A 16,197-nucleotide genomic window follows, 5' to 3' on the forward strand; every position below is an offset into this window, starting at 1 on the left:
GTGTTCTGAGGAGTCTAGTTTAGAAAAGTAATGCTTGACTGTAATTTTCTTAGCGATTGTGAGAGTTGCACCATGTTATTGAAATGAATGAACAATTCATTCTTCTGCCTACTTCAGTGGAAAGGAAGTGGTGGCGGAAGGAGCGGGGAACTAGCAGGAAAGGGAAATTATATTAAATTAAAAAAAATAACCTCAAACAATCAATTATTTTATTCGCATGCTGCCTTTACAAAGTTAAAACCATGTTCAAGGCAGCTCACAACATATAAAAAATATACATAACTGCAAACATAACAGAAGTAAGGTAAGGTAAAGGGACCCCTGACCATTAGGTCCAGTCGTGGCCGACTCTGGGGTTGTGGCGCTCATCTCACTTTATTGACCAAGGGAGCCAGTGTACAGCTTCCGGGTCATGTGGCCAGCATGACTAAGCTGCTTCTGGTGAACCAGAGCAGCGCACGGAAACGCTGTTTACGCCGGAGCAGTACCTATTTATCTACTTGTACTTTGACGTGCTTTTGAACTGCTAGGTTGGCAGGAGTGGGGACCAAGCAACGGGAGCTCACCCCGTCATGGGGATTCAAACCACCGACCTTCTGATAGGCAAGTCCTAGGCTCTGTGGTTTAACCCACAGCGCCACCCGCGTCCTATAACAGAAGTAGTCACAGACAATAAACAAACCATCAAAAGTACACAACCAAATTGATCAAATTTCCACATTTATAATAGGGTACAAAATAAAAATTTAGAAAAATAACAGCAACAACCTAATCCCTGCAACAAAGCCCCCTCGGCCCACGATTCTGTTCAGCAGCCTCAGCTTTTGTAACTGGAGTCGGTCAGGGACCTGCCATCCCTGGCCAGGTGGGAAAGACCTGCAAGGCAAGGAGGGACTCACAGCAGTGATGGTCCAATACTTAAAAAGAAATGAAAGCAAACTTCTCCATTTCTTTTGGAACATCTTAAAGTTGACTCATATACTATTTTTCTTTACGCTGTAGCATAAATGTTTTGCCCTCCCCTCTCCTTCCTCAGATGCATAAGTTTCTTCTTCAAAGTGTTACTTTTAAATAAATTGTCACTGCACAGATTTCTCCACCTACTTCTCACCCTGCACACCCACTAAATCTGTCTTGGAGTTTCCCCAATCTTCTGCAGCAGATTTAGGGAGCAGGCAGGGTGTGCCTGGGGAGAAGAGAGGTGTAAAAAAAATAAAAACCCAGTTGAGCAAGCAGAAATCCTTGCATTGTTAGGTCTCATTAATGGAATACTTCCATGAGACCTTACGTCTGCCTATCAGTTATTGTGATTTCCTCCCGTACTTTCATTTTTGTGAGGGTAGAGCTGAGATAGAGTAAAGCAGAACGGAGCAACAGTATTCAGTATGCATGTTCCTACATTTCCATCCTTAACTACACAAACCATTATGGGTCCTATTTGTAAGAGAGATCTGATATGGAAATATTATAAAACATCCCCTGTATAGGTAAAAGAAAACAGAAGGAAGCATGAAAAATCAGAGAGATGCAAAACTTGTCTGAAGTATCAATGGGAAACTTGGTCTAAAATGACCTGTTTTCTTGATGATTTAAATCTGCTTTATTTCAGTTAACCCTCCCTGGTGTTAAAGTGGTTAGCTGTTGGCTTAGATGGATTGCCTTTGTTGGCTGAGCACTAAACGCTTGATACGCCTAAACCGTTCTAGAAAGAATCAACCAAGCTGGAGCAGTCCCATGAATTGTGTTAGGTCCATGGAGTTGGCAGCAGTTAATGAGCTGTACTATTGAAGGCTGCAGGCAAGTCTTAACACAATCAGTCGTGTGAAACTGCTCCTAACAGCCTTGGTGGGTGGTTAGTCAACCAGGACTACTGTCAGTGCAACTGCCAGGCCAGAAGATTGATGATGTCCTTGTGTGCTGTGCCTAGAGCTGGAGACCAACCACTCAGTCAGTAATCACCCACTACCAGGATCCCTCCAGCCTCCGGGGAAGTATCATTAGCATGGTAGGATAACTGTTCATCCCCACCCCACCCCAAGAATCCTCAGAACAATGTTTTTTCACCCTCGTCCTTCATTCTCTCTGACAGCAAGGAGTTATTATCCTGGAAGTGAGGTGTATCTAGATCTCAATCGTCAGCCTCCCTATTCCTATTAGCTTTTCCAAGTCTGCCATCTTGACCTAATGGGGGAAAATACTTGTTCCCAGAGAACCTGGAGCTTATTGCACATCAGAAATCTGTTCAACAGGTAGATAGCTGTACATGTGACAGACAGTGTGAAACGCAGGGGAGTCTCCACATCCCTACTGGAATTCTACCTGCACCATTGTTTTGGATTGATTGAGCTTACTTATATACAGTATGCTGCTTTTCCACAATGAGCTGGGCCCAAAGCAGCTTACAGCAAACATTCAAAACATCGAAATACAGGGCGCTGGAAATGCAAATATACAAAATGCAGAACATGTCAGTAAATGCTGTAGTTTAATTTACTTAATTGGGGGTTTGAGGTTTTCTTTAGATCATGGAAACGAGGGGCAGAGTGGCATGCCCTGACCTCCTTGTCCTGCTGCTGAACTTGCATATCTGCTTAACACACCTTGTCCGTTGGTGCTCTCTGTAGCTCCCCACACTAGGTTGCTCTTAATTTATATCCCTGGCTAGTTCCTTTCAGTCTAGATAATCAGTACTCTCCAGGAATGCCTGCAACTGCTGTGCCATGACTTTCTCCAGTACCTTACCTAAAAAAAGGTATGGACTACTGACCAGGAGTTGCTGTGAATCCATTAATCCAGGGTGGGCTTCTAGAAGAATAGCAACACTAATTCCTCTGAGGACAGCAGGTGCTTCCCACTCATGTAGAGACACAATAACTACATTATGAACCCAGCCAGTCTGCTCTCTGCTTCTCGTTCTCTATTTTTATGTTTTCAGTTGTATCTGTGTCTGTTAATATAAATGCAATCCATAAATACTCGCTACCTCAGATCAAGAGCCCAATGGCTTACTTACTATATCTTTGGTTAGCACCTATATGCCAAAATACTGTTATGGATTTGTAGAGTCCCTGCTTTCTCCAGGTTTCTGGGTGCCCTGCCTCCCCCTAGATTCCTGGGTGTTGGGTTTTAAATCAGTGTTTAGAGAAGGAAGGTATCAGACGTTGAAATTAACAGTGTAAAAATACAGACCAGACCAGGTCATTTAGAGCAATTGACACTACAAATGCTGTCCTTCCCCTGGCCCTGAGTAGTGGGCAGGGACAAAATAGTAGGGAGGGGGAGGTTGCCAGGGTTACAGGGGGTGTGATGTCACCCCATGAATATAGTGTCTTTTTGCAGGAGCTTTTTGGAAAGAGCATGAAGGAAGTGGAAGACCAGGGACATGGGCTGGTTACCACTCTGGATTCAATCTTGCTGAAGCTATGGGAGAAGCAACAGCAGACACTCATAGGGTATAAGGTTCTGCACTTCTTCCATAATGGCTTGGGTGTGCACATGTGTAAATAAAACTATATATCTTAAAGACACTACGGTCTCCACTATGTCTCATTCCAAACACGAACCCTGGTTAAGTGCCAAGATCCCTGGAATCCTGCACCGCTCGGCAGAGATTGGGATGGCCCATAACCACACATCACTTAATAGTCATCAGAAGAGAAGTGCTACACCTGCTCAAGAGTCTGTAATGGCCCAGATCTTATAATGGCAACATTATCACCAGGCACTATAATGTGAAGCTTGATAAGAAGAGTAGGCAGAAGTGTGCAGCCCACCTGGGGGAATGGGGCTTCAGATGATAATGATCATATCAGCTAACCAACTGGTCAGAAAGAGAGCCATGTTCCTACTTAAAGACATTCATTAAGGGACATGGAAGCTGAGCGAAAAGGGTAAACAAAGCAAATTAACAAATTCTTTTGATTGGATTAGCAATTTGGGAGCCAGCCACTGCTGTCGCTGAGTATGTCGCTGCCTCTCCTCGCTCCTCTAGGATGATCTTAAGCATCACTGGCTGCACATTGAGCACATTTGTCAGTTTCAAGAGCCACAGGACATAGTCTGGCAAAAAGACTGTTTCAGCAGCAGCATCTGTCTCTGCATCTGCCTTGTTGGATTCCCGCTGACTGCTTGACGAGATGTAGGGACGTGGATCATGACTGTGGCAGGCTATGCTGTGTGCTCTTGCCAGGCCGCTGTGAGATATTTTCAAAATGATTTTTTGTGTGAATGGCATTTGTTTTGAATGAAAGTAATATTAGTATTCCTCTTGAGTAGCCTCATTTGTATTAGCATTTCAGTTGTGGCAGGATGGAAGGGAAAGCCTCCCTTTCCAAGGTCTCTGTGAACTAAAGTACAAATTACATGTAATCTGTTGCTCTCTATGGTTTCAGACATGGGGTTTCCCCAAGAGATGCCCCAGATTTGACCAGGGCTTTTTTGTATGCAAAGGAAGTGCTCTGCCACTTTTGTTGTGTTAACACCTGAAAGTTTAGCATTAACTCTCACTCTGATGACTGAACATGGCAACTGCCCTAATACTATAGGATAATAGATTCAGGTAGGTAGTCGTGTTGGTCTGACGCACCTTAGAGACCAACTAAGTTTGATCTGGGTATAAGCTTTCGTGTGCATGCACACTTCTTCAGATACCGTATATGCCATTACTATAGGATAATGGGGGGCGTGGGTGGCACTGTGGGTTAAACCACAGAGCCTAGGACTTGCCAATCAGAAGGTCGGCGGTTCGAATCCCCACGACGGGGTGAGCTCCGGTTGTTCGGTCCCAGCTCCTGTCAACCTAGCAGTTCGAAAGCACCTCACAGTGCAAGTAGATAAATAGGGACCGTTCTCCGGTGGGAAGGTAAACGGTGTTTCCGTGTGCTCCACTGGTTCGCCAGGCTACGCTGGCCACGTAACCCGGAAGCTGTCTGCGGACAAGCGCCGGCTCCCGGCCTCTTGAGCGAGATGAGCACGCAACCCTAGAGTCGGTCACGACTGGAGCTGATGGTCAGGGGTACCTTTACCTTTACCTTTATAGGATAATGGCAATCATGGAGGAATATGTTGGTGAGTTTGTAATGAACTGTGAAATGCCTACAGTAGGTACTTAATACCCTACAATCTGAACAGAGAAGTAAGAAAGCACTCATTACATTTAAGGATATTCTTATGAGTTAGTGGGGGAAGAGGACCCCCCCCCAAGATCAGTGGGTGCCAATTTCCCCCTCTAGATTCTTGAGTGCTGGGGTTTAATCATAGCTGACAGTCTGAGCTTATTTTCCGCTAGACAAAAGGGCATAGGGAAGTGATGGCCGTGCTATTAAGCCATCTACAAGATAAAAGACCCTACAAGTAACTGAGGAGAGTTTACCAGGGCAGTGTGGGCATGATGTGGCACAGAGGGGTTTTTTTTGGGGGGGGGCAATGTGTTCTGAGAACAAGAATGAGGAAGTGAGGAGAACTCCATGTGGTGCTGGCTGGAGGAGTCTGCACCAACAGACCAAGACCAAGACTAAGTATGAGTGTCAGAACCATCATGTTGTGAATTTATTTTTGCGCAATCCATGCCAATGACAGTGACTTGCTATGGCAAGAAGACTTAGTGATGTTATCTCTCCGACTTATGTGGTGAATTCAAATAGATGAGCAGGGCCACATGATGGGAATTCAGTGAAGGAACGCCTCTCCCTAGGGTGACATAATGTTTGCAGCAGCTCTAGGCCCTGCTGGGGAAATAAAGGATTGTCTGTGCTCATTCGGCAACTGAACACCAATTTCCATTATTTGGATTGCTGGGAATATGATATTAAAGAGTCCCTGTTCTAGTCTTCCTGCTACCTTTTTATTCATAGCCCAGTTCTTCTCTGCAGTATCACCACTATTTTAGCCAGCTGGGGAAATTTTGACCCATTTCCCCAGGCATCTGACAGGGATGGTCACCATCTTGCAAAGAGGTACAGTGACTGAGCCTTGAGAGAAGCCGTAGTTAGGGATGCCACCATCCTCATTTTTTCAGTTCAGCCCAAGAGTAATAATTCTTGGTACTTCAAAGGGAGAGGGGATCTGCTCTTGGCTAACATGTTCATTTGAATCACTCATTTCTGGTGACTAGTTACATGATAGTTTATGAAGCTTGTGGTAGAGAACTTTTCTTTAACTATGCTTGAATATTGTTGCTACATTATTTCTTTTATTTTATTAGTATTCATAATAATAACATGCATTAACAACTTTCTGTCTGATTTGAAAATAGTCAGTTTAGAAAAGGGAGGGGGAATAAACATATCTAGCAGGTAAAATATTCAGAGGTGATTTGGATACAGATTTTGCGTTCTACAGACACCAAAGTTCATTTTATCCACAGAAGGCTTTTGATATACAAGAGAAATATCACTGTGACTTAGTGACTTTTGTTGGCTCCTGATTCTCTCTTCAGACCTTTCCCTCCCCCCCCCCCCCGACCTTCCACATTGACCAGGAAAATCTGAAGAGAGCTTGTAAGCATGTTTGGGTAACTGTACTTATAACAATTCCTATTATTGGGAAATTTGGATGCAAGTATTAAAATGTGTGTTTCAGATTTTGACTTAAATTGAAGTCATGGTATGCAATATTCCCAGCAAAATGATTTAATTTCCATGTGATTAATAAATGAATGAATGAATTTTGAAATGTCATTTGGTTTTATTTTTTACTTTGGGTATATTTTCTTCTTTAATACATTCATAAAACCAAAGAACATTAGGTGTATTATTCTGTTTGTTCTATTCCGAGAAATGGTGGTGAAGTTTAGATGACTGACAGCTGAAGTATTAAAGGGAGTAAGAATGATTTTGGTAGGCTAGTTGTACAGAAAATGTAAACCCTAATGTTATTTTCTAACCTGCCATCATTACCCTTCCCGGAGGAAATTGGAAGGAAATTGGAACATGATCCATCACAGTGGGCAATTTCCTACAGAAGCAGTCATATACACAACTTTCCTGACATAACACACAAATAACAAAGAAATGTTTCTGTTACAAAACATGTAGTGAAATGCAAGGCTTTGAAATATTCATAATATGTATCTGAAACTTTGGCTTTCTTATTTTTATTTGCAGCGTCAGTTGCATCAACCTGTAATGATCCTGGTACTCCTCAGAATGGCAGCAGATATGGAGACAGCAGAGAACCTGGGGATGCCATCACCTTCCAGTGCGACCCGGGGTATCAGCTCCAAGGGCAGGATAAAATTACTTGTGTGCAGCTGAATAATCGGTTCTTTTGGCAACCTGATGCACCTACATGTATAGGTATTGAGATGGAATGTTAGGTTCTTTTTAAGGTTTTAATCTAAGATACCACTGCATTCTGATATTCAAACTGGGTCATTCAGGGTGGTGTAACACTTAATGCAGCAGTCGTGGCTGTGGTGGCTTAGACTGAAAATAGATTACTTTTTGTGTCCTTAAACACTTGGGCCCAATTGTTAATCTTCTGTGGCCTAGATCGAGATAAACTTTCACCACTGTTTGTAATGTAATTGTTCCCATGCGCTATAACATTAGCGCATGTGCCATGTGGTACTGCCCAAACAGATAACTAGCTGGAAAAAAACAACAGTAATGTTCTGCCTTTGCATGGTATTCCAAATCATCTACCTCTTCTATGAATCCTGAATAGGATGAGTTCAACCTTGGACCATTTTCTGTGAGAAACATACTTGAAGGAGTTTCACAGTTTTGCTGGGTAGTTTGAAAAAGCAGGAGCTTTGTCATGGCGAACTGTTGGAAATTCACTTTATAACCCCTAGGAGCAGCAATTTGGTTTGTCTTAATCACAGACGTGGCTTGTCAGGTGGGGTGGAGTCACTGTACCTCCTTACTGGGAAAGGGAGGAACCTGGAATCAGGGAGGTCAACGCGGTGCAAAAGCGCTAGCGGAGCCAATCCAGCAATCCTGCTGGTTTGTTTACACCATGCTGACCTCTCTGTTCCTTTGCCCCTCCAAGCAGCAGCCTCCCCCCACCCCCACTGAAATGCTAACATAGCAGCCCCCTTCTACTTAATCTTGAGTGCGAACTAAATTTTCGGTTGTAGAAATGAAGAGGAAAGGCCAGACTTGCTAGTGTATCAGGAAGAAGTAATACTTAGAGCCAAAGAGATGTGAATGTAATTAACACTCACAATTCTGTTACTTAAATAGCAGCCAAAGGAAAGCCACAGGACTGTGGGCCTGGAGACAGAATGTATTCTCTCTCTTTCTGTCATCACTCTCTGAAGCTGCTATTTGCATTTCAAGGGAAAAAGCCATTGGAGCCAGTGGAAGCAATGTCATCTCTAGTTCAACCTTTAGACAAGGGATGTAAAGCCGACTGATTAGCCTATTTAGTTTTCCTCTGTTTGTTGTTTGTTTTTGATGCAAATAGTTCATTTAGGAGAGTCATTATGGCGAAGTACCATAAGTGTATTTTACTAAGAAGGATGACCTTGAGGATTATGCAGTTTAAAATGTTCATTATACTAAACATAGCAGTACTTCAAGCCTCAAAGGTTCTATAAAGGCAGGATAAAATAGAACATTTAAAATACTCACAAAGAATTACTCTTGTATACTAGGGTAGCTGAGATTTAATAGCTCTTCTTTTTAGCATTCTGACTGTTGTCAAACAGACATTCATGTTTGTTTAATTTTTTATTTCATTTTTTTGCTGCGTTCACATTTTATAACTTCTCTGAGAGCAGCTCTGTATTTTACCTCAGGCTGAGTCATCAGAAGATGTGGAAAAATTCTGAGTCTTCACTAGAGTAATAACTTACAAAAGAGCTATTTTGTTAGCGTGATCTATTTTTAAACAAAATAGCCGCCTGGGCTGATTACTATTGTTACTACAATGAGAATTATAGGTGTTCAGTACCACTGTTAACAAGACCCCTAATTTTAAGTGCATGATTGCAGATTTAGTTGCCTACCTGCCAGCACAGAATTGTTTTTTTCCTTTTAGTGTCTGCCTGGATACTTGGATTGGGAGGCATCTTTTTTTAATCAAGTAAAGTGATTTTATTGGCTTTCTTTTGTCTAAAGAAAGACAGACGAGAATATAGACAAATCCTCAATTTTGAATGTTTCTTTATGCAGAAGCTCTGCACTGCTGAAGGAATTTGTTAGAGGAATAGCCAGACACATTATTAATACCTTCTCAAGAGGCCTTCTTTACATAGGATTGTGTGACTATGGTTTGGGGTTGTTTTGCACTTACCCAAAATACAACGTTTTCATTCCTGGAACCCAAATTATGGCATTCACTTCCCAGAGAAGAATTCCTGGTTAGACCAGGATGCAATTTTAAATAAATCTCGAATACCTTTGCTATTTATCCGTACTTGTCACACTTCAAAGGCCTTAACAGTTTGTCATACTTTGACCTACTTTAATAAGCAAAATCTCTCCTTTCATACGTCTTTGCTACCCCAACCCCTGCTCCTGATACGTGACATATTTTACAGATGTTCCTTTTCTCTTCCATCAGGTTTTAGGAACCTGGATGTGAAATGACCATGTTGCTGCTTCTATCTTATCTTTCTCCTATTATTTTGCAGCTGATTTATTAATGCTTTGTTGTTATTTGCTTTGTTGTGTTTCATCTCTACAGTATTATAATGGCAGATTTTGGCTGCAGTCCTGCGCACAGTTCCTCTGTAGCTGTGGAGAGAGAAAGGCAGTGTTTGCAATCCTCCCCAGTGTTGAGGATGCTGCCTTTTACTCTCTATCTCTAAATAGCAGACATAGCTCATTATCTCCTAATTTTAGCAGGGTGGTGGTCAGCGCTAGGATTGGGAAATGAAGCCCTCTGGCTGACCTTTAGGTAGTGATCTCTACTGAACAAGCAGAGGGCTTTATCTCTCAATTGAAGTCCCGAGAACCACAGTACTGAGAACGGGGGATAAAGCTGTGGGGGCTGGCGGGCCACTTCCTGTGGCTTTGCGGGCCACTTCCTGTGGCTCGGTGGGCCATAGCCAGCCTATGGTTTGTGGGTTGGCTACCCCTCTTGTATCAGAATAAGGTGGCAGATGCTTCATACATGCAGAGAGCATTTAACTTTTTAAAACAACAACAACAACTTCTAACAGTGTGTACCTTGCAAAACCTAGTCCAATAGTGGACTAGGCTAGAATCTTTGTCCCTGTTATACTGTTTTGACTTGCACATGGTGTACATATCTGGGGGAAGGGAAGGGTAGTATTGGATAGTGATATACTGTATGCACATAGTACATGCATGCATATGGAAACACGTTGCAAACACGCACATTCCTATATGTTCTTAGTTCTTCTTGCTCTTGGATTATTGAATAGCAATTAGCTAAAAAATAAGATGCTAGAAAGAAATAATCAAATGTATAAGGTCTCAACTTACTTTGACAATTGCCAGTGCTTAGTGTGACCATTGTGATCAATTTTGCTTTCCTCTCCTCTGTGTTCTGTGACAGCTGCATGTGGTGGAAACCTCACAGGCCCGGCAGGTGTTATTTTATCACCAAACTACCCGCAGCCGTATCCTCCTGGGAAGGAGTGTGACTGGAGAATAAAAGTAAACCCTGATTTTGTCATTGCCTTGATATTCAAAAGGTACCATTTCTAGAGCCATGCTTTTTTTTATTTTTTACAGCATGTATTTATTTAAATGTCACATTCAAAAAATCACATCATTTATCACTTCATAGCATTTCTAATTACTTTCCCCCCCAAGCAATGCCTTACAGCCTTCATTTAGAACATTCTGTGTCGGTGCTACAGGAAGATGTAGAAGCAAATAAGAACTTAAGAGAAGCTCTGTGGGGGGCATCTAGTTTTGCTTCCAACAGTGAGTAAATGCCTGCCAGAAGGGCATCAAAGCTCCTGAGTCTAGATGACCCTTAGGGTCCCTTCTAACTCTTCGATTCTTTGAGTCCCAATGCTAAAATTACAGGGGTGCTGGAGGGGGCCTTGCTGCTTTACTTTTTTTTGTGATGGCTCTCTTAGCTACTATCCTTAGAAGGCCACAGGGGACCATGGTTTGACTAAAATGGAGAGGGAGAGGAGGTAAGGGCTGGAAACTAGGTTTTATTAAACTCACCTGCCTTCTCTGCTGTTTCCCCTAGTAGCTGATATTCAGAGGGGAAAAGGTTCCCCTTAATAGTTGCTGATAAACTAAGCTATCCACTAAGATAATGTCCATCATGGCATCATGCAGCAGTATGTTCTATAATTTAATTATGCATTGTGTGATGAACTACTTTATTTTGTCCGTCCCGAAGCTACTACCAGACAACGTTGTTGGATTGCCCAAGTTCTAAAGAGGGGCAACATTTTCTCTCTGCGTAAGCTCTTCACATTTCCCCCCCTAATCTTATAAAGTTTTATCATTGCTTCCCCCCCCCCCATACAAAAAAGCCCTGGTGTATTTCCTGATAAAGAATGTGCCCTTAATTATTTTGGTTTTCCCTTTCTCTCTTTTTGAGACAGGGCCATACACAGAATAATACACAATATTATGAATGCTTTGCGCAATAGATTTATAAAGACATCATGAGTATTTGCGCTCCATGTTCGGTCCCTTTTCTAATAATCTCTAACATGACATTTGCTTTTTTAGTACCACTGTACAATGACTTGACATTTTCACTGAGCCTCCTGAGGTCTCCTTCCTGGTTAGTCACAGACAGTGTAACTTTATAGCAGTATATTTATACAGTTAGATTTATGGTATGGTGGGTGAAAACTTTCATATGTTAGTTTTAATAGTGCTAAATACACAACATGTGTATCAGAGCTTAGTGTCATCTGCCAAGTAAATCCTTTTTAAGGTGTGCTTAGAACAGAGCTTCCCAAACTGTTGGTACGTATGCCGCAAGGTATTCTGGGGGATATCTGTATACTTCTTCTTCAGGACAATGTCACCATCCATATATTGACAGAGAAAGTGGAAATAAGTATTGCACAGGGCTGCCGTACTGTGAAAGCCGTAGAACAGTGAGGACGTCCAATGCAGTGATTTAATTTTTCAATTGAGCCGCTAGCACACCAGCTTAGGAAGGATACAAAATGTGATTTGCTACTGCTAATACAGGGCAGTATTAATACATCTGTGATTTAGTCCATCTCCTTTTGAAGTCAGTGTGAGAACTCTTGACTGACTGCAGCCTTCTTAAATTGGGAGGTGTGTGTGTCATATTTGATCCTGAAGAGCTACAGAAAGGTACATTTCTTTCTTCTAACCAGCACTCCATACACTTAAGGAAATAGATTGTTCTGTGGCACTTCTCCCTTCCCCCTTCTTTGAAAATTTCATTAACAGGGTATAAGAATTAATTAAAGTGAATGTGGGATGTAATCACCGCATGCTAAAGGTGTTGAGTATCTATATTACTGTACTAGTTTACTCAAAGCAACAGAAAAAGTATAACCCCCACCAAGTGCAAATTGGGGGGGGGGGATAACATTTAAAAATATATTTTGATACAGGTAAAAAATCAGGAGAAATTCATCTCTACTTCCTCAAAGACTGCTTTATATTTTCCAAACTCTAGCATCTTTTTACCATAAATATTGGCTTTCACCATTTTTGGGTTTTCTGCTTTTTATTTCCTTTTTGGTGCTACAACTATATTACCCCAAGCATTAGATGAGATCAGGAGCATTCCATAGAAGATAATTCTGCTCATAATTTCTACTGAATCTTGCCTTCGTATGGCATCTCCCTGCACCATGCTCTTTGGGGAGAGTCTCCCCAAAATACCAAATCAGTCAATTAAGAAAAAATATGGGTGGAATCGCAATTACCGTAAAAGTGTTGGGCTCCTGTTTCTATTCCTTGTTGTTAGGACTATGCTTAGTTTGTAGTTTTTCCCCTCTCTCAAGCGACTTACCGCACTCAGAATATTCTGGTACTGAGCCAGAAATGCCCCTCTACTTCCACAACAACATTTGCAGGCCATAATAACGGGTACCATTACAGTGATCAGGGGTGGGAATGATAATAGTAATGTTACGACTTATGGAAGAAAGTGGTGTAATTTTGCTACAGCTACAAGTTGTCACAGTCTCTTCTTAATAATCCAGTTATCGCCATTTTCCTTCAAAATACCACCCTTGTAACAATGCTGCAGGATGCCATAACTTTGTTTCAGGGCATTGTGAGACTCAGGTGGCAGTTTTACAGCCCAGTAGATAACTTTGTTTGCTCATTGCTGGGATATTTTAGCAATTCAGCCTGGCATTCGTGAAGACCTATGTGGGTTTTGCATTTTAAAAACCTGATTTGAGCACTCCCAGGTATGTGCTGGGATCAACGTCTTAATTTCCCTTTAAAGTTCATCTCATACAGATTAATCTGCACATTTTTTTTTGAGTAAAGTAAATGTCTTGATTCCCTAAACTCCAGTAAACAATTTTATTGGACCTGTTTAGTAATAGGTAGGTAGGTATGTGGATATGGCAGAGAGACACAGAATGGTGATAAATGCAAAAAAATGTAATTTAAGCTACTAAACTTTGAAGGAGTTACAAAAGAAGTTCCAATTACTTTAGTTAAAACTGCTTTCTAGGGATCAGTTAATAGTTCCAGTTAAGCTACTGTAGATAGTGACATTATCATCCTCAAATGAAACATCAACGGAACCCAAAGAGTTCTGAGAAGACTTGTGAAGACGTAGGAAACACCCTTAAGCCACTGGAATCTAAGGAACAGGCAAAATATATAGAGACAAAGGGCTCCATGCCAGACTCTTCCCCATGAAAATGCAGCTTGGGTTGGCATATATAGAATTTTAGTTGATGGGGTGACCTCCCGTTGCTCGGACCCTGCTCCTGCCAACCTAGCAGTTCGAAAGCACGTCAAGTTCAAGTAGATAAATAGGTACTGCTCTGGCGGGAAGGTAAACAGCGTTTCCGTGCGCTGCTCTGGTTCGCCAGAAGCGTCTTAGTCATGCTGGCCACATGACCCGGAAGCTGTATGCCGGCTCCCTTGGCCAATAAAGCAAGATGATCACCGCAACCCCAGAGTCGGTCACAACTGGACCTAACGGTCAGGGGTCCCTTTACCTTTACCTTCTTGTGCCTATCCAGAAAACACTGAGGGCCAAAACATTCTCTAATAAGTATTAATAAGGAATGGTGGGGGGAGTGTGAACAAAATAACAGTGTGGCATTCTGAAATAAATTGCAGTATAATAAGTTAGACTTCACCATTTGTTCATACTTTAGAATGTGGGAGAGAGAAATTCTTTATAAAAGTGCACCACAAATCTTAGAAGTAGAGTTGGAATGTTGATGCCATTATCTTTTTTTTTAAGCAACAACAACAACAGAGACATTTATTTCTTGCTTCTCTATTTCAGTTTCAACATGGAACCCAGTTATGATTTTTTGCATATTTATGAAGGAGAAGATTCCAACAGCCCTCTAATTGGCAGTTTTCAAGGCTCGCAGGCACCTGAAAGAATAGAAAGCAGTGGTAATAACCTATTTCTGGCATTTCGTAGTGATGCTTCCGTTGGCATGTCAGGATTTGCCATTGAATATAAAGGTAAATTTAACAAAATATGTATCATCACATAAAATGTAAACACAAGATTTCCCCCATCTAGTTATACTTGACATGTCGTGAGGGATCATGCATAAGTTTCTGACAAAGTTTGTGAAAATTAGATACAGATTTGTAATCAAGTATAGTTGAAGTATATTGATGGTGTTACTCTCTCATGTATGGTGCATATCATCAGCGTGGCTATGATCACAAAAAGAACCAACATCATTATAATCATATCTGCTGAACTGATTTTATCGTGTAAGCTCTTGTAGGAAAGGCATTTACATAGGCTACAAAAAAAGCCATGAGGTCATTCATTTGTGATGGAAAGCTCTTTTTTAGACAACTCCCTGCTCCCAAAACATTTGAATGCCCTTTTTAGAGCCATGCTGTATATAGATGTGGAAGCCATTTTTTTGTCCAGTTAATTTTTTTATATATTTATTTATTCATACATTATTTACTCCATTTGTTTAGTGGCTAATTTGCAACTGGTTCATACATTTCTGTAGTTACAGTTCATTTTTGTTTGCCATTGTTTCCAATGGAAAACCCAGCCAGTCTTCTGCATCCTGATACGTCATTGTTTGCCTCCAAGCTACGTTGAATTTTCAGGTATTCTTCTTCAAGGGGATTATATGGGATATACAGTGGTACCGCTGGTTGCGCCCGGGATTCGTTCCAGAGCTCTGGTGAGATCCCGAGGTGTGCATATCTGGAGATGCCGCTTCTGCGCATTCGCACGGTTTAGCACTTCTGTGCATGCGCACGGCGTGTAGAGTGCTTCTGTGCATGCGCGTGCAGTGAAACCCGGAAAAATACTTCTGGGTTTGCCGCGTATGTATCCCAAAGGATACGTAACCGAATGCTGTGGCGATCACACCGGGTCCCCGGACTTTTCACTGTCTATTGATCCCTGTGCCACCACTTTATTTCTCCCTGCTACCACCCAGGCCCTACCTGGTACAATACTGAGTCCAGTCAGGGTTAAATTGGAACACAAACTTTTGTTTGTTTATTGCAGTTTAACAAGCGTGTGGTTTCATAAACGGTATTGGTCAATTACAATCACGGGGTGCCTATCCAGACCTATAACTTCTGCTATCTGCTCTCACTCACTAAACCACCTCTCAGATATTTACTTGTCTGCCTTGCCCCTAACTATTCCTGACTCAGCTTATTTCGCTATACTAACTCAACCTACCCACAAACTCTATCCCAATTCACTCCCACTCCAACCAACCACCCAACTCCCAACAAACTCCTCCCTTTGCCCCTCCCAGAGCTGGTTTTATACTCCCTCTGACTCCACCCCCGGGTGCTGATTGGGTAACCTGTTTAACTATTTCACCTCCAGCACTCTCATGTAACGTCACAGAGGTGGAACATAAGTAGACGTAGCACTGTATATATGTTATGCATGCATATATATGTAAGGCATGCTCATGCTTCCTTCTTACACAAACAGCAGGGTTCAGAGAAGTTCCTTGTGGATAAATAACACATATTGTGCAGAACCCTAACTCTTATTATGCTGCTGTACCTAACACACCTAAGCCAAGTAGTGGTTATATGTTTTATTGATGCAGTGAGACCAATGTACCATGCCACAGCATTGGATCAAGATGTGCCCTCTGGGTTCCATTTG

The 16,197-nt window shown here is 41.9% G+C and overlaps 1 protein-coding gene across 5 annotated transcripts in view; it reads left to right on the forward strand.

The window, feature by feature from the left end:
* The window catches only part of CSMD1 (CUB and Sushi multiple domains 1), a 937,839-nt gene that overhangs the window by 768,051 nt on the left and 153,591 nt on the right, over positions 1–16,197 (forward strand). For all 5 annotated transcript variants that reach the window (XM_083606880.1, XM_083606881.1, XM_083606882.1 and 2 more), the window contains 3 exons: positions 7,104–7,295; positions 10,471–10,609; positions 14,359–14,546. In XM_083606880.1, coding sequence (XP_083463006.1) covers positions 7,104–7,295; positions 10,471–10,609; positions 14,359–14,546 — 519 coding nt within the window. The remainder of the gene's footprint in view (positions 1–7,103; positions 7,296–10,470; positions 10,610–14,358; positions 14,547–16,197) is intronic.

This window comes from Podarcis filfolensis, assembly GCF_964270895.1.
Source record: "Podarcis filfolensis genome assembly, chromosome: 3".
NCBI classification, from domain to species: domain Eukaryota; kingdom Metazoa; phylum Chordata; class Lepidosauria; order Squamata; family Lacertidae; genus Podarcis; species Podarcis filfolensis.